Here is a 24,536-nt window from a genome sequence, read left to right as displayed (position 1 = left end):
CTGGCATCACCCAACCACCAATAGCACCCCGGGCAGGATGCCTCAACTAAACAACAAACAAAACAAAAATACAAACCCAATCATCAGCAGACAGGATTACACCTCACTCAGCCTTGCCCATCAGAAGAAAAGCAAACAAACAAAAACTCAACACAAATCTCACCCTATAAGAAGTTTACACAAACCATTGGACCAAACCTAGAGGGCAGAAACCAAAAGGAAGAAAGAATCCAACCTGCTTCAAGGAAAGAATTCAACTTTCCTTGAAGCCTGGGAAAGGAGACCTCAAGCACAATAACTTAAAACAAAACAAAACAAAAAAATACTGAAAGGCAGAGAAATGCCACACAAATGAAGGAACAAACGAGAAACAGAGAAGTCCAAATAAATGGAGAAGAAATAGGCAAACTACTGGAAAAAGAATTCAGAATAATGATAATAAAGGTGATAAAAATAAAAACCTTGAAAATAAAATCGAGAAAATGCAAGAATTAACAAAGACCTAGAATTAAAGAATAAACATACATAGACAAACAACACTATTACTGAAATTAAAAATACTCTAGAAGGAATCAATAGCAGAATATCTGAAGCAGAAGAATGAATCAGTGAGCAGGAAGATAAAATGGTGGAAATAACTTCTGAAGTAAAAAGAATGAAAAGAACCGAGGACAGTCTCAGAGACCTCTGAGACAATATCAAATGAACCAACATTCAAATAATAGGGGTCCCAGAAGAAGAAGAGGAAAAGAAAGAGCATGAGAAAATTTTTGAAGAGATTATAGTTGAAAATTTCCCCAACATGGAAAAGGAAATAGTCAATCAAGTCCAAGAGGGACAAAGGGTCCCATACAGGATAAACCCAAGGAGAAACACACCAAGACACATACTAATCAAACTTACAAAGACTAAACACAAAGAAAGAATATTAAAAGCAGCAAGGGAGAAGCAACAAGTAACATACAAGGGAAACCCCATATGCTTAACAGCTGATTTTTCAGCAGAGACTCTTCAGGCCAGATGGGAATGGTAGGATATATTTAAAGGACTGAGAGGGAAAAATATACAACCAAGATTACTGTGCCTGGCAAGGATCCCATTCAAAACTGATGGATAAATAAAAAGCTGTTCAGACAAGCAACAGTTAAGAGAATTCAGTACCACCAAACCAGTTTTACAATAAATTTAAAGGGACTTATATTGTCAAGAACTACAACAGAAGAAAGACGATCTACAAAATCAACCCCAAATGATTAAGAAAATGGCAATAGGAACATATATAACAATAATTACTTTAAATGTAAATGGATTAAGTGCTCCAGCTGAAAGACAGGCTGGCTGAATGGATACAAAAGCAAGACTCATATATATGCTATCTACAAGAAACCCACATCAGACCTCAAGACACATATAGATTGAAACTGAGAGAATGGAAAAATATATTCCATGCAAATGGGAAGCAAAAGAAAGCTGGAGAGGCAATCCTCATATCAGACAAAATATACCTTAAAATAAAGAAGATTACAAGAGATAAGGAAGGACACTACATGATGATTAAGGGATCAATCCAGGAGGAAGACATAACAATTGTAAATATCTATGCACCCAACATAGGAGCACCTCAACACATAACACAAACACTAACATATATATAAGGAGAAATTGACAGTGACACAATAATAGTAGGAGACTTTAACACCCCACTCAGACCAATGGACATTTCATCAAAACAGAAAATGAATAAGGAAACGCAAGTCTTAAATGATACATTAGATCAGATGGGTCTCATTGATATCTTCAGGACATTGCATCCAAATGCAGAAGAATACACCTTCACTCAAGTGCACATGAAACATTCTCCAGGACAGACCACATCTTGGGTTACAAATAAAACCTCAGTAAAATTAAGAAAATTGAAATCATGCCAAGCATCTTCTCCGACCACAATGCCATGAGACTAGATATCCATTATAAGAAAGAAACTGTAAGAAACAGAAACACATGGAGACCAAACAGCTCGTTTCTAAATAACCAACAGGTTTCTGAAGAAATCAAAAGGGAAATAAAAAAATTTCTAGAAACAAATGACAATGAAAACACAACAACTCATAACCTATGGAATGCAGTGAAAGCAGTTTTAAGAGGGAGGTTTATAGCAATACAATCCTACCTCAAGAAAAACAAGAAAAACATCAGACAGCCTAACTTTCCACCTAAAACAATTAGAAAAAGAACAACAAAAAACCTCCAAAATTAGTAGAAGGAAAGAAATCATAAAGATCTGAATGGAAATAAATAAAAGAAATAGTAAAGATTAATAAAATAATTTTAATTAATTAATTAAATTTATTAAAGATAAATAAAATAAAGTTTGGTACTTTGAGAAGATAAACAAAACCGACAAAGCTTTAGACAGACTCATTAAGAAAAAAAGAGAGAAGAATCAAACCAACAAAACTAGAAATGAAAAAGAGGTCACAACAGACAAAGCAGAAATAAAAAGGATTATAAGAGACTATTATGAATAACTAACTATATGGCAATAAAATGGATAACCTGGAAGAAATGGGCAGATTCTTAGAAAAGTTCAATCTTCCAAGACTGAACCAGGAAGAAATAGAAATTACGACAACCCAATTACAAGCACTGAAATCAAAGTTGTGATAAAACATCTCCCAAAATACAAAAGCCCAGGACCAGATGGCTTTACAGGAGAATTCACTCAAACATTTCAAGAAGAGCTAATGGCTATCCTTCTAAACTCTTTCAAAAAATTGCAGAAGAAGGAACATTTCCAAATTCATTCTACAAGGCCATCATCACTATGATACCAAAACAAGACAAGGAAAAAACAAAAAAAAAGAAAACTATAGGCCAATATCAATGATGAACATAGATGAAAAAATCATCAACAAAATTTTAGCAAACAGAGTTCAGCAACACATCTAAAAGCTCATAACACCATGATCAAGTTGGGTTTATTCCAGGGATGCAAGGATTCATCAATATATGTAAATCAATCAATGTGATACACCATATTAACAAATTGAAAGATAAAAACCATATGATAATTTCAATAGATGCAGAGAAAGTCTTTGACAAAATTCAGCATCCATTTATGATTAGAACTCTTCAAAAATGGGCATAGAAGTAACATACCTCAACATAGTAAAGGCCATATTTGATAAGCACACAGCAAGCATTATTCTTAATGGTGAAAAACTGAAAGCATTCCCCTTAAGATCAGGAACAAGACAAGGGTGTCCACTTTCACCACTATTGTTCAACATAGTTCTGGAAGTCCTAGCTACAGCAGTTAGAGGAGAAAAAGAAATAAAAGGAATCCAGATGAGAAGAGAAGAAGTAAAGCTCTCACTGTTTGCATATGACATGATACTGTACATAGAAAACCATAAAGATAGTATCAGAAAATTACTAGAGCTAATAAGTGAATTTAGCAAAGTTGCAGGATACAAAATCAATACACAGAAATCACTTGCATTTCTATACACTAACAATGAAAAATCAGAAAGAGAAATCAAGGAATCAATCCCATTCACCACTGCAACATAAAGAATTAAATATCTAGGAATAAACTTACCTAAGGAGACAAAAGAACTGTACACAGAAAATTACAAGACACTGATGAAAGAAATCAAAGATGACATAAGCAGATGGAGAGATATTCCATGTTCCTGGGCAGGAAGAATCAACATTTTGAAAATGACTATACTACCAAATGCAATCTACAGATTCAATGTAATCACTATCAAATTAACAATGGCATTTTTCACAGAACTAGACCAAAAAATTTCACAATTCATATGGAAACCGAAATGACCCCGAATAGCCAAAGCAGTCTTGAGAAAGAAAAATGGAGCTAGAGGAATCAACCTTCCTGACTTCAAATTATACTACAAAGCTGCAGTCATCAAGACAGTATGGTATTGGCACAAAAAGAGAAATACAGACACTGGAACAAGATAGAAAGCCCAGAAATAAACCCATGCACCTTTGGGCACCTTATTTTTTACAAAGGAGGCAAGAATATGCAATGAGGCAAAGACAGCCTCTTCAATAAATGATGCTAGGAAAACTGGACAGCTACATGTAAAAGAATGAAATTAGAACACTTCCTAACACCATACACAAGATAAATTCAAAATGGATTAAAGACCTAGGTGTAAGACCAGGAGCTATAAAACTCTTAGAGGAAAACATAGGCAGAACACTCGATGACATAAATCAAAGCAAGATCCTCTATGATCCACCTCCTAGAGTGGTGGTGGTTTAGTCACTAAGTCGTGTCCAACTCTTGTGATCCCATGGACTATAGCCTGCCAGGCTCTTCTGTCCATGGGATTCTCCAGGCAAGAATACTGGAGTGGTTTGCCACTTCCTTCTCCAGGGAATCTTCCCAACCTAGGAATCGAAGCCACATCTCCTGCATTTCAGGCAGATGATTTACCAACTGAGTTATAAGGAAAATCCCCGATTAGAGTAATGGGAATAAAAACAAAAGTAAACATGTGGGACCTGATTAAACTTAAAAGCTTTTGCACAGCAAAGGAAACTATAAGGAAAGTGAAAAGACAACCCTCACAATGGGAGAAAATAATAGCTAATGAAACAACTAACAAAGGATTAATTTCCAAAATATACAATCAGCTCATACAACTCAATACCAGAAAAACAAACAACCCCATCAAAAAGTGGAAAAAATACCTAAAGAGACATTTCTCCAAAGAAAACCAACAGATGGCTAACAAACACATGATAAGATGCTCAACATTGCTCATTATTAGAGAAATGCAAATCAAAACTACAATAAGGTTATCTCCTCACATGGATCAGAATGGCCATCATCAAAAAGTCTACAAACAATAAATGCTGGAGAGGGTGTGGAGAAAAGGGAACGGTCTTGCACTGTTGGTGGGAATGTAAATTGATACAGCCACTATGGAAGTCAGTATAGAGATTCCTTTAAAAACTAGGAATAAAACCACCATATGACCCAGCAAACCCACTCCTAGGCATATACCCTGAGGAAATCAATTGAAAGAGACTCATGTATCCCATTGTTCACTGCAGCACTATTTACAATAGCTAGAACGTTGAAGCAAACTAGATGCCCATTGACAGGTGAATGGATAAAGAAGTTGTGGTGCATATACACAATGGAATATTACTCAGCCATAAAAAGGAACTCATTTGAGTCAGATCTGATGAGGTGGATGAACCTAGAACCTATTATACAGAGTGAAGTGAGTCAGAAAGAGAAAGATAAATACGAAATCTAGAAAAATGTTACTGAAGAATTTATTTACAGGGCAGCAGTGGAGAAACAGACATACAGAATAGACTTATGGACATGGGGAGAGGGAGGAGAAGGTGAGATGTATGGAAAGAGTAACATGGAAACTTATGTTACCATGTGTAAATTAGACAGCCAACAGGAATTTGCTGTATTGCTCAGGAAACTCAAACAGGGGCTCTGTGTCAGACTGGAGGGGTGGGATGGCAAGGGAGATGGGAGGCAGGTTCAAAAGGGAGGGCATATATGTATTCCTATGGCTGTTTCATGTTGAGGTCTGACAGAAAACAGCAAAATTCTGTAAAGCAATTATCTTTCAATAAAAAAATAATTTAAGTAGGGTTAAGTAATCTAAGAAATGTAAGTAAACTTAGGAAGACAAAACAAAAAATATATTTAAAATTATCATTCCCAGAAAATCCAACACAAATATTTCCTATACCTTTTATCTGAAATATTTTTTATATATGTTTGCTAATTTTTTTTTTAATCTAGAGACCTCATCTGCCCCAGCGTACATTTGAACCACATATTTCAACTCTGGTTTCCTGCCAATGTTGCCTCCTTTTCTTATCACATACTGTGTTGCACTCAGTGTGGTTACCCAATTATTTCATGTTTTTTCTCATTTAACAACAATAATACATACAATTTCCTCTGCATTGTGACATTTCTCCTTCTCCGGTGAAATCTAGCAACAACAGAAGGCACAGGTCAAATCTCACATCCCCTGTAAAGCCTTCCAAGATTCTGTTGAGTTCGTTACTCCCTCCTCGATGCTACCCTGACTCTTACCTACTCCAGCAATTTTTCTTTTATGCTATGACCACTTATTAGCTTCTGAAATCTTCCTAATGGCATACTATCATCCACTGTTCTCTGTAAAAAGTCCAGTGCTAAGTTAATTAAAAATAGTAGGCCATCTTTTCATGTGTTTGTTAGCCATCTGTATGTCTTCTTTGGAGAAATGTCTGTTTAGTTCTTTGGCCCATTTTTTTTTAATCTTTTTTTCTTTTTTTGTGATATTTTGATAGTTTTTCTCTTTTTTTTTTCATTTATTTTTATTAGTTGGAGGCCAATTACTTTACAATATTGTAGTGTGTTTTGTCATACATTGACATGAATCAGCCATGGATTTACATGTATTCCCCATCCTGATCCCCCCTCCCACCTCCCTCTCTACCCAATCCCTCTGGGTCTTCCCAATGCACCAGGCCTGAGCACTTGTCTCATGCATCCAATCTGGGCTGGTGATCTGTTTCACTACAGATAATATACATGTTTCAATGCTGTTCTCTTGAAACATCCCACCCTCGCTTTCTCCCACAGAGTCCAAAAGTCTGTTCTGTACATCTGTGTCTCTTTTTCTGTTTTGCATGTAGGGTTATCATTACCATCTTTCTAAATTCCATATATGTGTGTTAGTGTGCTGTAATGTTCTTTATCTTTCTGGCTTACTTCACTCTGTATAATGGGCTCCAGTTTCATCCATCTCATTCGAACTGATTCAAATGAATTCTTTTTAATGGCTGAGTAATATTCCATGGTATACATGTACCACAGCTTCCTTATCCATTTGTCTGCTGATGGGCATCTAGGGTGCTTCCATGTCCTGGCTATCATAAACAGTGCTGCAATGAACATTGGGGTGCACATGTCTCTTTCAGATCTGGTTTCCTCGGTGTGTAATTTTGATTGGGTCATTTATTTTTCTGGAATTGAGCTGCAGGAGCTGCTTGTATATTTTTGAGATTAATCCTTTGTCTGTTTCTTCACTTGCTATTATTTTCTCCCATTCTGAGGGCTGTCTTTTCACCTTGCTTATATTTTCCTTTGTTGTGCAAAAGCTTTTAAGTTTAATAAGATGCTCAACATCACTCATTATCAGAGAAATGCAAATCAAAACCACAATGAGGTACCATTACACGCCAGTCAGGATGGCTGCTATCCAAAAGTCTATAAGCAATAAATGCTAGAGAGGGCGTGGAGAAAAGGGAACCCTCTTACACTGTTGGTGGGAATGCAAACTAGTACAGCCACTATGGAGAACAGTGTGGAGATTTCTTAAAAAACTGGAAATAGAACTGCCCCATGACCCAGAAATACCACTCCTGGGCATACACACTGAGGAAACTAGATCTGAAAGAGACACGTGCACCCCAATGTTCATCGCAGCACTGTTTCTAATTGCCAGGACATGGAAGCAACCTAGATGCCCATCAGTAGACGAATGGATAAGGAAGCTATGGTACATATATACTATGGAATATTACTCAGCCATTAAAAAGAATTTATTTGAATCAGTTCTAATGAGATGGATGAAACTGGAGCCCATTTTACAGAGTGAAGTAAGCCAGAAAGATGAAGACCAATACAGTATACTAACGCATATATATGGAATTTAAAAAGATGGTAATGATAACCCAATATGTAAAACAGAAAAAGAGACACAGATGTACAGAACAGACTTTGGGAGTCTATGGGAGAAGGCGAGGGTGGGATGTTATGAGAGAACAGCATTGAAACAAGTATACTATCAAGGGTGAAACAGATCACCAGCCCAGGCTGGATGCATGAGACAAGTGCTCAGGGCTGGTGCACTGGGCAGACCCAGAGGGATGGGATGGGGAGGGTGGCGGGAGAGGGGGTCGGGATGGGGAACACATGCAAATCCATGGCTGATTCATGTCAATGTATGGCAAAAACCACTACAATATTGTAAAGTAATTAGCCTCCAACTAATAAAAATAAATGAAAAAAAATAGTAGGCCATCATTAATCACTGAATTAGTTAAAATGAAAAAATAGTATAAATATAAATCCAAGTATCTAAAATATTGCACAATAAGAAAAATTTATATATTATTTAATCCCCCAAACCACAATTCCAAATATTTTTGTAAAATAGAACATAATCTTTTTCTGTTTTGCATATAGGGTTATCATTACCATCTTTCTAAATTCCATATATATGTGTTAGTATACTGTAATGGTCTTTATCTTTCTGGCTTACTTCGCTCTGTATAATGGGCTCCAGTTTCATCCATCTCATTAGAACTGATTCAAATGAATTCTTTTTAATGGCTGAGTAATATTCCATGGTGTATATGTACCACAGCTTCCTCATCCATCCATCTGTTGATGGGCATCTGGGTTGCTTCCATGTCCTGGCTATGATAAACAGTGCTGCGATGAACATTGGGGTGCAGGTGTCTCTTTCAGATCTGGTTTCCTTGGTGTGTATGCCCAGAAGTGGGATTGCTGGGTCATATGGCAGTTCTATTTCCAGCTTTTTAAGAAATCTCCACACTGTTTTCCATAGTGGCTGTACTAATTTGCATTCCCACCAACAGTGTAAGAGGGGACTTGTGGACTCTGGGAGAAGGCGAGGGTGGGATGTTTCAAGAGAACAGCATTGAAACATGTATATTATCTAGGGTGAAACAGATCACCAGCGCAGGTTGGGTGCATGAGACAAGTGCTCAGGCCTGGTGCACTGGGAAGACCCAGAGGGACCGGGTGGAGAGGGAGGTGGAAGGGGGGACCGGGATGGGGAATACATGTAAATCCATGGCTAATTCATTTCAATGTATGACAAAAACTACTGTAATGATGTAAATTAGCCTCCAACTAATAAAAATAAATGGAAAAAAATAGAACATAATCTTTATATGTAGGGTAAAACAATGGAAGATAAACAACTGAGTAGAATATGCTGAAGAAGTTAAAAAATTCTCCCTTTGGTTGACTAATGAGTTATAATACATGGTTGTGTTTCTTAAGATCCCATTGACCCTCTTATTTTATATTTCCACTCTAATTCTGCACTATAAACTCAGGTTTTACTTTTAAGAACAAATTTTAAGTTAACTCCACATATATGCTGGTGATAAGTATGTTGTCAAAAGTCTATGGAAGATAAAGATTTTTTGTTGTTTTGTTTTGCCATGAAAGAAATTCAGTTTGCAGCACAAATGGGAAGATTTCTCTGATTCAAAATAAAAATTAAGAATCAAAATTTTAATACTTCTTCAGAGAAATGGAAGTAAGACTAATAGACAACCTTTTTTTTTTCTTTTTAAGAATTTCTCACAATTCTTCTTGTCTTCCTGAAATATTTGCTCATATTTAGCTTATTCCTCAAATATATTCTAAAAGTAATGTAGGGAATACAGGTATACAATGGGCTCAAGTCTTGGCCACCATATACAACCTGTGTGATCTTTATTCGAGCCTAAGTTTTCTCATCTATCTTACAACATTATCTGGTGATAATCCTTAAGAGTAGGGAAAACGTTATATCTATAATGAATCCCTAGTCCACACAAGGCACATCCACAGTGTTGAATAAATTAAAGAAGAAATCAACCCCGAGTCAGCACTTACATTAACACTATCTATCATTATTAATTAACAAAACAAAATTTAAAAGATGGTGTATCAGCCTAGGGGGGTGGGATGGGGAAGGAGATGGGAGGGAGGTTCAAAAGAGAGGGGATGTATGTATACCTATGGCTGATTCATGTTGAGGTTTGACAGAAAGCAACAAAATTCTGTAAAGTAGTTATCCTTCAATTTAAAAATAAATTTTTTTTTAAAAAGATGGTGCATACAAGACACCTAGCACACCACAAAGATGTTTTATAAATTAGTTAAATTATACTGCCTCTTCCACCTACTGCCTTCCTTATTTGCTCTCTGGTTTTTGAAAATAAAGAAGTTAAGCAATGATTCATGGGTGTCTGTACCTGAATGAGGCAGTGAGAGACAATCTTATGCTGCACTTTTCACTGTTATTACTTAATTAAAAGAAACTTTAAGATAGTATAAATGAGCTCACTGTTATTTTTTTTTACCTAGTATATTTTATGTACATACCAATTATCTAATGTTCTCTGAGTTTGGGACAATAAGGTAGTTAATCATGAATTCCTGAGTGGTTCCATTTGAGTAAAGTGCAAATCGGAGGAAGCACTAGTAGGAAGTGACTAAAGAGGAGGAGTTGGCCAAAGGAAGTAAACTCGGGAGTTCAGCCTTCATTTTACCTGATCAAGGAAGGAATAGATGATGGGGAGACTTGAGGTGGAAAGAGACTGACAAGCCAGACAGAAAAAAAAGAGAAATACAAAATGTAATGAGGCCCTCCTATGAGCCAGATGCTTTCAAATAATGCCTCATTTAACCCTTAGTAAGATAATAATACATTCAAATTTCACTATTCAGTTACTCTTAATAGTTTAACCCTTATGGTATGCTCAAATCTGGCCTCAGGAGAATTTCAAATTCCTTATTCATTGTAGCATATTCTCCATTCCAAATATCAGCATTACTTTGTTTTTGATGTATACTAGGAAATGACATATGCATGGTTAGTTAATGAATTAGGAAGAGGGCAATCTCATAGAAAGGAAGGGGTATAAACCTTCGTCATAAAATATGTGGCAGGAGCTTCTAATTTTTCTATTGTTTTCACTGTGACTGAAAGAGTTCCTATAAAACTCAAGATTCTCAGAGATGACAACTTTGTACAAAGTATAAAAAATATTACTCAGAGAAGTAATGTTTTTATGTGAGTTTCACATTTCGGGCTATTGGCGGAACTAGGCATTGTATGGAATGGGAAAAACTCTGATATTAAACCAGCACTTTCTCTGGACAAGCCAGCTGTGTTCTGGGAGAACACAGCCACTGTAACTTAAGGAGAGAATTCCAGAAAGGAGAGATACAGAAAAAGCATGTTCTATGTTAAAATCTTAACCAGGTTCTCTGATTGACTCCTATGCTGTATATGCACAGCTCAAATAAAGATGAAAAATGTACATTTAACTAAAATATGAACAGTTAACAAAAAGACCACATTTACAGTTTGATTCAAACCAGGTTCATCACAAAACCAGCACATAGGAATTTATTGTAATTCAGTCTCCAAATATCACATTGTCCAGGAAACAATCCAAAATTACTTATCATGTAAAGAAGCTGAAACAGATGACACACTCTCAAGATAATAAGCAGTCAGTAGGAACCAAAACTCTGAGATAGCCCAAATGTTGAAATTATAAGAAAGGATGATAAACAACTAGTATAGCTATTTAGATAAAGTAAAGGAAAAAATATTCACAAAGAAGGAAAAAATACCAAATCTCAGTGGAGAAATCACTACAGAAAGAACCAAACAGAAGTCTATAACTGGAAAGTATTACTATAATATCAGAAATTTAAAATTCATGGAATGGGTTTAACAAAAGAAAAGAGGTGATCCAACTGAGCTATCAGGGAAGCCCAAATAGAGGCAATAAAGAATCCAAAACCTGGAATAATATCAACATCACAGCACCATGAATCATTCTCTTTTCTCTCTCCTTCAGTCAGTTCAGTCACTCAGTTGTATCCAACTCTCTGAAACCCCATGGACTGAAGCATGCCAGGCTTCCCTGTCCATCACCAACTCCAGAGCTTGCTCAAACTCATGTCCATAGAGTCGGTGATGCCATCCAACCATCTCATCCCCTTCTCCTCTTACCTTCAATCTTTCACATCAGGGTCTTTTCAAATGAGTCAGTTCTTCCCATCAGGTGGCCAAAGTATTGGAGTTTCAGACTCAGCATCAGTCCTTCCAATGAATATTTAGGACTGATTTCCTTTAGGATGGACTGGTTGGATCTCCTTGCAGTCCAAGTGACTCTCAAGAGTCTTCTCCAACACCACAGTTCAAAAGCATCAATTCTTCAGTGCTCGGCTTTCTTTCTGGAGAAGGAAATGGCAACCTACTCGAGTACTCTTGCCTGGAAAATTCCATGGACTGAGGAGCCTGGTAGGCTGCACTTCATGGGGTCACAAAGAGTCGGACACGACTGAGTGACTTCACTCACCCACTCACTCAGCTTTCTTTATGGTCCAGCTCTCACATCTATACATGACTACTGGAAAATCCATAGCTTTGATTATACAGACCTTTGTCAGAAAGGTAATGTCTCTGCTTTTTAATATGCTGTCTAGGTTTGTCAACTGTTACTGTCCCATGTATGGGCTTCCCAGGTAACTCAGATGGTAAAAAATCTGCCTACAATGCAGGAGACCCAGGTTTGATATCCCTGGGTAGGGAGGATACCCTGGGGAAGGGAATGGCAACCCACTCCAGTATTCTTGCTGGAGAATTCCATGGATAGAGGATCCTGGAGGGCTACAGCCCACGGGGTCACAAAGAGGTGGACACAACTGAAGAAACATAGCAGCAGCAGCAGCAGCATTGTCATATATACATGCAATATACAAGATCTACGACAAGATGTAAAGAGTGCCAACCTAGGCATAATATGTTCCAGGAGAACAGAGAGAGAAGGTGATTGAAAATGTATAAAAAGAAATTATGGCTGAAAACTTACCAAATCTATAAAAGGGTTAGGTGAAGGAATCACAGAGGGTCCCAAACAAGATGAAATCAAACAGACTCACATCAAGACATATCATAACTAATTAAAATGGCAAAAATTAAAGAGAGGATTCTAAAGGTAGCAAGAGATAAATAGTCAGTTACAAGAGAACCTCCATAAGGCTATCAGTTGATTTCTCTGCAGAAACTTTTCAGGCCAGAAGGGCGTGGCATGAGATATTCAAAATCCAGAAAGGAAAAAAAAAAAAAAACCTGAACTCCAGGATACTCTCCTCAGCAAGATTATTATTTAGAATAGGAGGAAATCTAAAGGATTTCTCAAACAAGCAAAAGTTAAAAGATTACAGCAATACTAAACCTAACCTAAAAGAAATACTGAAAAGTCCTCTCCAAACAGCAAAGAAGCAAGAGTCTATATGGAAGGGGAAAATCACAACAGGAAAGGCAAATATACAAAAGGACTGAAGATCACTCTAAACCAGTACATAGATTTAAAAAAAAAATTGTAAAGAAATTATGGCTACAATAAATAGATAAACATGAACATGTAAAATAGGAAAGGAAAATCACAAAATTTGGTGGAGGGAAGTAAAAAAAACATAGATCTTTTCAGAATGCATTTTAATTTATATGACTATTAGTCTGAAGCATGTAGATATTCTTATGGGTTAACATTCTTGAAAACTAGGGTAACCAGAAACGTACAATAGATTCACAAAAAAAAAAAAAGTAACTCAACCATAAAAATCAAAGAAAACCATCAAATAAAAAAATAAAAAACAAAGAGAAGAAAAAATTTTAAAAATGAACTACAAAATCAACTGGAAAGCAATAAAATTGGTTAAAATGGCAATAAGTACATATCTATCAATAATTATTTTCAGTGGCACTGGACTAACTGCTCTAATCAAAATATATAGGGTGAAATTTAGAATGATAGCACTGATGAACAAATCTGCAGGGCAGCAAAGGAGATGCAGCCATTAAGAAGAGACTTTTGGACACAACAGGGGAAAGAAGGAGGGGTAGGATTTGAGATAATAGCACTGAAACATATACATTATTGTCTGTAAAACAGATAGCCAGTGAGAATTTACTGTATGATGCAAGGAAATCAAATCTGGCGCTCTGTGACAACCTAGGGGGTGGTATGGGGTGGGAGGTGGGAAGGATGTTCATGTTAATGTAGGGCAGAAGCCAACACAATATTGAAATTATCCTCCAATTAAAAAAATGTTTAAAAAGAGACAAATAAACAAAAAGAAACAATAGACCAGATAGACTTAATCATCACCTACAGGACACTACATTCAAAAAAGTTAAAAAATACACATTCTTTTCAAGTGTTCATGAACCACATACTAGGACAGAAAATAAGCCTCTACAAATTTTAGAGGACAGAAATTATTTCAAGTATCTTTTCTGATCCTAGCATTATGAAACTAGGAGATCAAACAGAAAGAAAAATAGGAAAAAATAAATACATGGATACTAAACATGATATTGAAAAGCCAATGGGTCCACAATGAAATAAAAGAGGAAATCAGAAAATACCTCAATACAAATGACAATGAATAACAACCTTACAAAATTGATGGGATGCAGCAAAATTAGTTCTAATAGGGAAGTCCATAGTGATACAGGATCTGGTCTTGAGATCTGATCTGCTATTGAGAAACTAATGAATAAAATAATCATATTTCTCATTTCTCTAGTACTTTAAAGTTTTCAAACATTTTTACATAAAGGATTGCATTCTATACTCACATCACATTGACCAACTGATATTTTTCAAGTTGGATTTTAATAACTAGAGAACTCAGAGAACGTGTGATTTCAGAGTTGGTCTAACACCATACTATTTAACTCCAGGTTTCCTTAAAATGTTCTTTACATTTTCATATATGAATATATTTGTAAACACAAATGAACAAGGTAGAATAATGTAAATACTGAACAGTTGGGGGGGGAATACTACAGAGCATAGTCTTAGTCAGTGACAAAAAAAAAAAAAAAACATACAGTAAGTACTTAGTGAAGTTTAAAACCAAAAGGGGAACAGAAATATAAGGAAAGAATGAGGGAAGAATGAGGGAAGAAACTTGCATTCAGGAGTCAAATTGGTTCTCTTATATCAGAGCTAATTCTGGTAAAGTCTGGAAGATTTTCTAAACATGTGGGATGTTCCCATTCATGTTACTTTCTTTCTCTTCCCTGTTGCCTCTATTAATTAAAGTAAAACTTTAACCAATCAGGATGGGAACAAAAACTGCAAGGAAACGGGTGGATCTCAGTACTCTGAAGCCTACAAGAAAGAAAACAGGTAAGGGCAAGTGGCTGGTCAAGAAATGTGAAAGTTACCAAGGAATTTATCAGCTGGAGGTATAACACTTCATCCTCTGCAGCTCCAAAATGACCCCTCTAAAACACCAATCCAAAAGTATCCAGTTCTTTCTTACAACTCTTACTGGATTTTATAGTACACTGTAGTAGTTTTAAAACTTTTCCCAGCAACTTTTATTTTTCCCAAATAAAATATTATGAAGAAATACAGAACATATAAAACAAACAAAGGCAGAGCCAGCTAGAGGGTTAGGGGATATCAGAGATCTGACTTCTTGGAATTTCTTATTCTACCCTCACTCCTTCAGGGCAATAAACATCCAACATACTATGAACGCATTTCCTTTGAATGCAAACAAAGGAACCAGTTTAGAAAATAGTGGAGAAGGAAAATCTTTAATATTAAATATTCTTTGTATTTTGTTCAAGTCAGTCCATATTCCACAAGATTGTGCGCCCCTTGGTGCTGTTTTGGTTTTCGTTTCCATGTTGTTTATATATATATACATATATATTTTTTATTTTTATTTATGTGTATACATATATATTTATGTGTATATATATATATATTGATATATACATATATATTGCTAATAGGTAGCAAAATGCTTGAAACAAAGTAGATACTCAGTAAACACTGGTTGACTGAATAATCAAATTAAGGAAGAGATGAGTCAATGAATGAATGGAAAGCTCATATTTTACAGAAAATTCATGTAACAGTAAAAACACCTATTCTGTGACACTTTAAATCCATTATTACAAAGTTCCCAGAGAACTGTACAACCAAGTTCTTCAGAAACTAAGCAATTTTTATGTCACTTAACAGTAATTATCATTTTCACTCGAAGTCACCACTGCTCATCTGTTGAAACAAAAATAGACCAAATTTCCTCATCAGTTGGGATGTATGCACAAAGCCTCACATTCCTTCAGACAACTCTGTACAGAAGTATGCTTGCCGGATTGCAGGCAAGAGAATATCAGTCCTAGGAAAGATAGCATCATTTTTCTTCTCTTTCCTATGATATACACACAGCCAGGTACCTAACATCAAAAAGTGGTCATCCCTCTCTAAAGTCAAACACTACCCCATTATGAATCATTTAGTGTTGAATTTATTACCACTCTGACCCTTAAAAGGCACTTTGTACTTTACCTTCCTAGGAAAGTTTTGAAACTAGATAATTGATGCACATAGAAGATAAGAGGTTAAACTAGTTAAACGCTACTTCTGTTTACATAAGATTATAGAACTCATCATTTTAGAGTTAAACTAACTGTGGTTTGGATGACGATCTTTTCTACCGATAGATTTCTTCCCCTTTTCTCTTTGAGAGGGTCATGAAGAACGTAGGGCTTAGATTTCTCTCACATTTAGACTCTAGGAACAGAAAAATGAGAATTTCAAGAATCAATGGTGTACCAATCCTTACATTTATTTTGGAACTTCCAGGTGAGAACTAGTCCTGCATTCAGAGTAAATGAACTTTTTAAAGCAACATTCACTTTCCCCCTGAGAAGCATTTCTGACAGAGTATACTCTTCACAGCTGCCTTCACATCTTTGTTCCTCAAACTGTAGATGAGGGGATTGAGCATAGGAATCACGACTCCATAGAAGAGAGAGATGATTTTGTCTGTGACTTGGACTTTGTCTGCACCAGAGGAATCTTTAGCCTTGGGCTTTGCATACATGAAGAGGATGGTTCCATAGAATATAATCACCACTGTTAAGTGGGCAGAGCAGGTAGAGAAGGCTTTGCGGCTTCCCTCTGAAGAAGGAATCCTCAGGATGGTGAAGAGAATAAAAACATAGGAAATGAAAATAAAAAGTACTGGGACCACAAGAAAAATCATATTAGCAACAACCATGCTAATAACATTTATGGAAATATCAGCGCAGGCCAATTTTAAGACAGCCAAGATTTCACAAGTAAAATGATTAATGACATTATCCCCACAGAAAGGAAGCCGCATTGCAAGAGAGGTTTGCAACAGAGAATTGACACCCCCTGCAATCCAGGACCCTGCAGCCATAGGCACATATGAATTCTTGCTCATAATGATGGGGTATCTCAGAGGGTTGCAGATGGCCACATAGCGGTCAAATGCCATCATGCTTAGAAGGACACACTCCGTGGCTCCCATAGCAAAGGAGAGAAACATTTGTACTCCACATCCAGAGAAGGAAATGGTCTTCCTTGAAGTTAAGAAGCTGCTGAGAAATATGGGGATAGAAGAACTGGTGTAGCAAATATCCAAGAATGATAAGTTACTGAGGAAAAAGTACATGGGGGTATGCAGGTGAGAGTCACAGACATTTACAATGATGATGACACCATTTCCCAGCAGGATAACCAGGTACATAAATAACACCAGCACAAAATAAATGGCTTCAAGCTCTGGGTAGCCAGAAAGCCCCAGTAGGACAAATTCTGTAACAGAAGACTGATTGGTCTTTCCCATATTAATGGTCTTTCCATTAACTAATGGTCTTTCCCATTTTCTTTCAACAAAAGAAATTCTGCTGCAGTTGGAATACATGTGGATCTGTTATCGCAGTGTTTGAAAGAGTTGTTTGCATCCTTAAGTGGCTTCCCTTATGGGCAATGTGGACCTATAATTGGATACACAGATAGCATAAGAATATGCTAAAATAAAAAAAAAAGAATATGCTAAAATTCTCTAAGCTAAAATCAGTTATACTTTTAGAACTCATGAAGAAGGCTTCAATACAAAGAAAAAAAATGTGCCCTTTTTAGAAGAGATTCAGAACAAATACAGCTGGGTTAGAATTTTGTCTCACATTATGAGTTTGAAATTATTTTGAATGCAATGTCACCATAACATTTTGATCAAACATTCCAGAATATAACTAATGTTATATGTAACAAAAATAATTGTTTTACAGCTACTAAAATAAAATGGTATTTGTAATCCTGCTTCAACAGTAATATAACCTCAGTTGAAAATAGATTGCGACTAGAAAAACAAACTGAAAAGATACATCTTTAGCAAAGGGATGTTTGGTAATTTCTAATTTGAGGTGACATATATACAAATAATATCCTAAAATATTAATTAAGGCATTAGTAATACCTACAAAAGAAAATATTTTATATACAATTATTCTTCTTAGTCTCTTTTGGTACAAATTGGGATATCTAGGTAACTCTATTGTCCTGCCAGATAAAGAATAACAAATTGATCTCAGAAAACTTTAGTGCATCTGTCATAATCTAGTCGAAACAAAATATATATATATATGAACTGAAAGATTTAAGGAACAGGACAGGGAATTTACTCTTTTACCTCCATGTTTGAGAAAATATACATTAGCTTCTCCCTCCACAGAAATATAGCAGCTTAACTTCTGCTCAAAGAGCTGCTCTGCTGATGATCCTCTCACTGCATATTAAGAAAACCTAAAATAAAGAGAGGTGAGTCATTCTTAAATATTCTTAAGTATTAGCAATATGTTATAATTACTTGTATCAGCATTTCTACATTAAAACAGAAACAGAGGTCTACTTACTTTTTTATGAGATTGCTAGTCTCATAAATTTCAACCCAGTAAATTCAGTAAAATTCAGTAAATTCAGTAAAACAACTAAAAGAAGAAGTATTTGTTTATCATTTTTTTCATTAGTATCAAGTAGCTGCCATTACTACACTGTGGGAAAAAAGGCAACTGATCATTAGCAAAAGAGAAATAACTTTCAGTAAAATGAAAGCTAGAGCTTTTCACAGTCATTTACTTCACTAGTAAAGGATTCCTTAAAGGATCAGCCAGGTGGAGTACCAAAACAACTTAAGATCTTTGCTGCTTTGAGGATGTTTTTAATCCCAAAAGCAATTTAAAGTTCACAGTCTGGTTTGAGTAGAATTTAGAAAATTTCTAGTACTTTGGGGATGAAGTCCCTTAGAAGCAATTAAAACAAAGTTGCTAATATAATTTAATTAAGCTGTACCTCATGAAACAACTCTTCTGATTCTACACCCATTGGGAAGGACAAATTTAGAATTGCTAGCCAGGTAAAATCATCGACATGAAAATTAGAATTGACTATATCTGATGGAAAGACATGGTAGTAATCCCTGACACTTAGGTCAAATTGAACTTATATTTGGATACAAAGAAGATGCTATGATACTGGAATGAAATAAGAAATTATATATAGTGATGAATGTTTTTGTATCTAAAACTACATCATTTTTAGAAACTGAAGTTCCAACAGGACATGCTACCTGTTGTGTGTGGAGACGGTAAGAATATTACACAAAAATTAAATAGGAAGTGCTGGGGAAGAGTTGTAAAGATTTATTTCAGAGAAAGAAAGAGAAATGGAGATCATAAGTTCAGCTCAGCCACTCAGTAGTGTCCAACATTTTGCGACCCCATGGACTGCAGCACACCAGGCTTCCCTGTCCATCACTAACTACCAGAGTTTACTCAAACTCACGTCCATTGAGACAGTAATGCCATCCAGCCATGTCATCCTTTGTCGTCCCCTTCTCCTCACACCTTCAATCTTTCCCAGAATCAGGGGCTGTTCAAATGAGTCAGTTCGCATCAGGTGGCGAAAGTATTGGAGCTTCAGATTCAGCATCAATTCTTCCAATGAATATTCAGGACTGATTTCCTTTAGGATGGACTGGTTGGATCTCCTGGCGGTCCAAGGGACTCTCAAGAGTCTTCTCCAACACCACAGTGCAAAAACATCAATTCTTTTGCACTCAGCTTTCTTTATGGTCCAGCTCTCACATCCATACATGACTAATGGAAAAATCATAGCTTTGACTAGACGGACATTTGTCAGCAAGGTAATGTCTCTGCTTTTTAATAAGTTGTTTAGGTTGGTCATAACTTTTCTTCCAAGGAGCAAGCGTCTTTTAATTTCATGGCTGCAGTCACCATCTGCAGTGATTTTGGAACCCAAAAAATAAAGTCAGTCACTGTTTCCACTGTTTCCCCACCTATTTGCCATGAAGTGATGGGACCAGATGCCATGATCTTAGTTTTCTTTTTTTTTTTTTTTTTTCCTTAGTTTTCTGAATGCTGAGTTTTAAGCCAACTTTTTCACTCTCCTCTTTCACTTTCATCAAGAGGCTCTTTAGATCCTCTTTGATTTCTGCCATAAGGGTAGTGTCATCTGCATATCTGAGGTTACTGATATTTCTCCCAGAAATCTTGATTCCAGCTTGGGCTTCATCCAGCCCAGCATTTCTCACGATGTACTCTGTATATAATAAAATAAGCAGGGTGACCATATGCAGCCTTGACATATTTCTTTTCCTATTTGGAACCAGTCTGTTGTTCCATATCCAGTTCTAACTCTTGCTTCTTAACCTGCATACATATTTCTCAAGAGGCAGGTCAGATGGTCTGGTACTCCCATCTCTTTCAGAATTTTCCACAGTTTTTTGTGATCTACACGGTCAAAGGCGTTGGCATAGTCAACAAAGCAGGATAGATGTTTTTCTGGAACTCTCTTGCTTTTTCGATGATCCAGTGGATGTTGGCAATTTGATCTCTGGTTCCTCTGCATTTTCTAAATCCATCTTGAATATCTGGAAGTTCACAGTTCACATACTGTTGAAGCCTGGCTTGGAGAATTTTGAACATTACTAGCGTGTGAGATGGGTGCAATTGTGCGGTAGTTTGAGCATTCTTTGGCATTGCCTTTCCTTTGGATTTGAATGAAAACTGACCTTTTCCATTATTGTGGCCACTGCTGAGTTTTCCAAATTTGCCACCATATTGAGTGAAGCACTTTTACAACATCATCTTTTAGGGTCATAAGTTTTAAATAATTGATTTTTATATAGTTTGAACTGATTTAAAATGTGTAGAAAATTTACCAAATTAATTCAAAGGCCCTTACATTTCTCAACTAAACTCTAATTTTAATATCTTACATAACCACAGTATAATTTCCAATAGTGAGAAATTCAGGTTGCTTTGCTGTTGTCTAGCTGCTAAATCATGTCCAAGTCATTTGCGACCCTGTAGACTATAGCCCACCAGGCTCCTCTGTCCATGGGATTTCCCAGGCAAGGATATTACCATGAGTTGCCATTACCTCTTGAGGGGACCTTTCTGACTCAGTAATCAAAGCCATGGCTCCTGCATTGGCAGGTAGATTCTTTACCACTGACCCATCAGGGAAGCCCTGGATCCAGACTGCCAGTTATTAAATCCTGGTTCTAGCTATATGATATTGAGCAAGCTACTTTAACTTCCCTTTATCTGTTTCCTCTGTAAAATAGGGATAATGATAGTTTCTTTTTTTTTTTTTTCATTTATTTTTATTAGTTGGAGGCTAATTACTTTACATCATTACAGTAGTTTTTGTCATACATTGAAATGAATTAGCCATGGATTTACATGTATTCCCCATCTCGGTCCCCCCTCCCACCTCCCTCTCCACCCGATCCCTCTGGGTCTTCCCAGTGCACCAGGCCCGAGCACTTGTCTCATGTACCCAACCTGGGCTGGTTATCTGTTTCACCCTAGATAATATACATGTTTCAATGCTGTTCTCTTGAAACATCCCACCCTCGCCTTCTCCCAGAGTCCACTAGTCTGTTCTATACATCTGAGTCTCTTTTTCTGTTTTGCATATAGGGTTATCGTTACCATCTTTCTAAAGTCCATATATATGTGTTAGTATACTGTAATGGTCTTTATCTTTCTGGCTTACTTCGCTCTGTATAATGGGCTCCAGTTTCATCCATCTCATTAGAACTGATTCAAATGAGTTCTTTTTAATGGCTGAGTAATAGTTTATTATTGTATATAACACTTACAGGCTTACAGTGAAATAATAAATGACTTAATAAAGTGGTTATCACTGAAACAGAGTCAGTTCTCAATAAATATTAGCTAGCTACCATTGATCCAGACATACTAATACTTATCAGTATTCATACAATTTTTGTGCCACACTGTGATAAGGACATTTTATATATTATCAAAAGTTCTCTGTTATTTAAAAAAAATACTATAGGAGATTTAGAGACATACTCCTGGGTATTCCTTAACTTATACTAGGGTTACATCCAGATAAACTCATCCTACCAAATACAGCTTAGCCTTAGTACAGTTCAGTTCAGTCACTCAGTCATGTCCAACTCTTTGTGACCCCATGACCGCAGCATGCCAGGGCTCCCTGCCCATCATCAACTCCCAGAGTTTACTCAAACTCATGTCCATTGAGTTGGTGATGCCATCCAACCATCTTATCCTCTGTCATCCCCTTTTCCTCTTGCCTTCAATCTGTCCCAGCATCAGGGTCTTTTCAAATGGGTCAGTTCTTCACATCAGGTGGCCAAAGTATTGGAGTTTCAGTTTCAACATCAGTTCTTCCAATGAACACCCAGGACTGATCTCCTTTAGGATGGACTGGTTGGATCTCCTTACAGTCCAAGGGACTCTCAAGAGTCTTCTCCAATACCACAGTTCAAAAGCATCAATTCTTTGGCACTCAGCTTTCTTTATAGTGCAACTCTCACATCCATACATGACTACTGGAAAAACCATAGCCTTGTCTAGACAGACCTTTGCTGGCAAAGTAATGTCTCTGCTTTTTAATAAGCTGTCTAGGTTGATCATAACTTTTCTTCCAAGGAGCAAGTATTTACTTTCACAGCTGCAGTCAATGTCTGCAATGATTTTGGAGCCCCCCAAAATAAAAAAAAAGCCACTGTTTCCACTGTTTCCTCATCTATCTGCAATGAAATGCTGGGGCCAGATGCCATGATCTTTGTTTTCTGAGTGTTGAGCTTTAAGCCTACTTCTTCACTCTCCTCTTTCACTTTCATCAAGAGGCTCTTTAGTTCTTCTTCACTTTCTGCCATAAGGGTGGTGTCATCTGCATATCTGAGGTTATTGATATTTCTCCCAGAAATCTTGATTCCAGCTTGGGCTTCATCCAACCCAGCTACTCTGCATATAAGTTAAATAAGCAGGTGACAATATACAGCCTTGACATACTCCTTTTCCTATTTGGAACCAGTCTGTTGTTCCATGTCCAGTTCTAACTCTTGCTTCCTAACCTGCCTACAGATTTCTCAAGAGGCAGGTCAGGTGGTCTGGTACTCCCATCTCTTTCAGAATTTTCCACAGCTTCTTGTGATCCACACAAAGGCGTTGGCATAGTCAATACAGCAGAAATAGATGTTTTTGCTCTTGCTTTTCGAACTTTCTTGCTTTTTCAATGATCCAGAGGATGTTGGCAGTTTGATCTCTGGTTCCTCTGCCTTTTCTAAATCCAGCTTGAACATCTGGAAGTTCACAGTTCACATATTGTCGAAGCCTGGTTTGGAGAATTTTGAGCATTAGTTTGCTAGCATGTGAGATGAGTGCCATTGTGCGGTAGTTTGAGCATTCTTTAGCATTGCCTTTCTTAGGGATTGGAATGAAAACTGAACTTTTCTAGTCCTGAGGCCACTGCTGAGTTTTCCAAATTTTCTGGCATATTGAGTGCATCACTTTCACAGCATCATCTTTTAGGATTTGAAATTGCTCAATTGGAATTCCATCACCTCCACTAGTTTTGTTCATAGTGATGCTTCCTAAGGCCCACTTGACTTCACATTCCAGGATGTCTGGCTCTAGATGGGCAATCACACCATAGTGATTATCTGGGTCATGAAGATTTTTTTTTTTTTGTAGAGTTCCTCTGTTTATTCTTGACACCTCTTCTTCATATCTTCTGCTTCTGTTAGGTCCCTACCATTTCTGTCCTTTATTGAGCCCATCATTGCATGAAATGTTCCCTTGGCATCTCTAATTTTCTTGAAGAGATCTCTAGTCTTTCCAATTCTATTGTTTTCCTCTGTTTCTTTGCACTGATCACTGAGAAAGGCTTTCCTATCTCTCCTGGCTATTCTTTGGAACTCTGCATTCAAATGGGTGTATCTTTCCTTTTCTCCTTTGCTTTTGGCTTCTCTTCTTTTCACAGCTATTTTCAAGGCCTCTTCAGACAGCCATTTTGCTTCTTTGCATTTCTTTTTCTTGGGGATGGTCTTGTTCCCTGTCTCCTATACCATGTCATGAACCTCCATCCATACATAGTTCATCAGGCACTCTGTCTATCAGATCTAGTCCCTGAAAATGACAAAACGTGGTCCATTGGAGAAGGGGATGGCAAACCACTTCAGTATTCTTGCCTTGAGAACCCCATGAACAGTATGAAAAGGCAAAAAGATAGGACACTGAAAGAGGAACTCCCCAGGTCGGTAGGTGCCCAATATGCTACTGGAGATCAGTGGAAAAATAACTCTAGAAGAATGAAGAGATGGAGCCAAAGCAAAAACAACACCCAGTTGTGGATGTGACTGGTGATGGAAGGAAAGTTCGATGCTGTAAAGAGCAATATTGCATAGGAAACTGGAATGTTAGGTCCACCAATCAAGGCAAATTGGAAGTGATCAAATAGGAGATGGCAAGAGTGAACGTCAACATTTTAGGAATTAGGAA

The 24,536-nt window shown here is 36.9% G+C and overlaps 1 protein-coding gene and 1 long non-coding RNA gene across 2 annotated transcripts in view; both read right to left on the bottom strand.

Annotated features, from left to right (window-relative positions):
* LOC139032413 (uncharacterized) overlaps positions 1-18,472 on the bottom strand; it is a 123,744-nt gene extending 105,272 nt beyond the window's left edge. Inside the window, exon 1 of the long non-coding RNA XR_011484953.1 lies at positions 18,365-18,472. This is a non-coding gene — a long non-coding RNA (uncharacterized lncRNA). The remainder of the gene's footprint in view (positions 1-18,364) is intronic.
* Positions 16,556-17,665, bottom strand: LOC110122095 (olfactory receptor 13C7-like). The gene has a single exon (XM_020869478.2). The coding sequence runs from the start codon at positions 17,594-17,596 to the stop codon at positions 16,556-16,558; it is 1,041 nt and encodes a 346-aa protein (XP_020725137.2). The 5' UTR covers positions 17,597-17,665.
* Positions 18,473-24,536: the final 6,064 nt, after the last annotated feature.

This window comes from Odocoileus virginianus, chromosome 31 (genome assembly GCF_023699985.2).
Source record: "Odocoileus virginianus isolate 20LAN1187 ecotype Illinois chromosome 31, Ovbor_1.2, whole genome shotgun sequence".
Lineage (NCBI taxonomy): Eukaryota > Metazoa > Chordata > Mammalia > Artiodactyla > Cervidae > Odocoileus > Odocoileus virginianus.
This window is presented reverse-complemented; position numbering and strand designations above follow the sequence as displayed.

Coding starts and splice junctions, on each gene's coding strand:
- LOC110122095 (XM_020869478.2), bottom strand. CDS start 17,596: ATGTATTCCAACTGCAGCAGAATTTCTTTTGTTGAAAGAAAATGGGAA.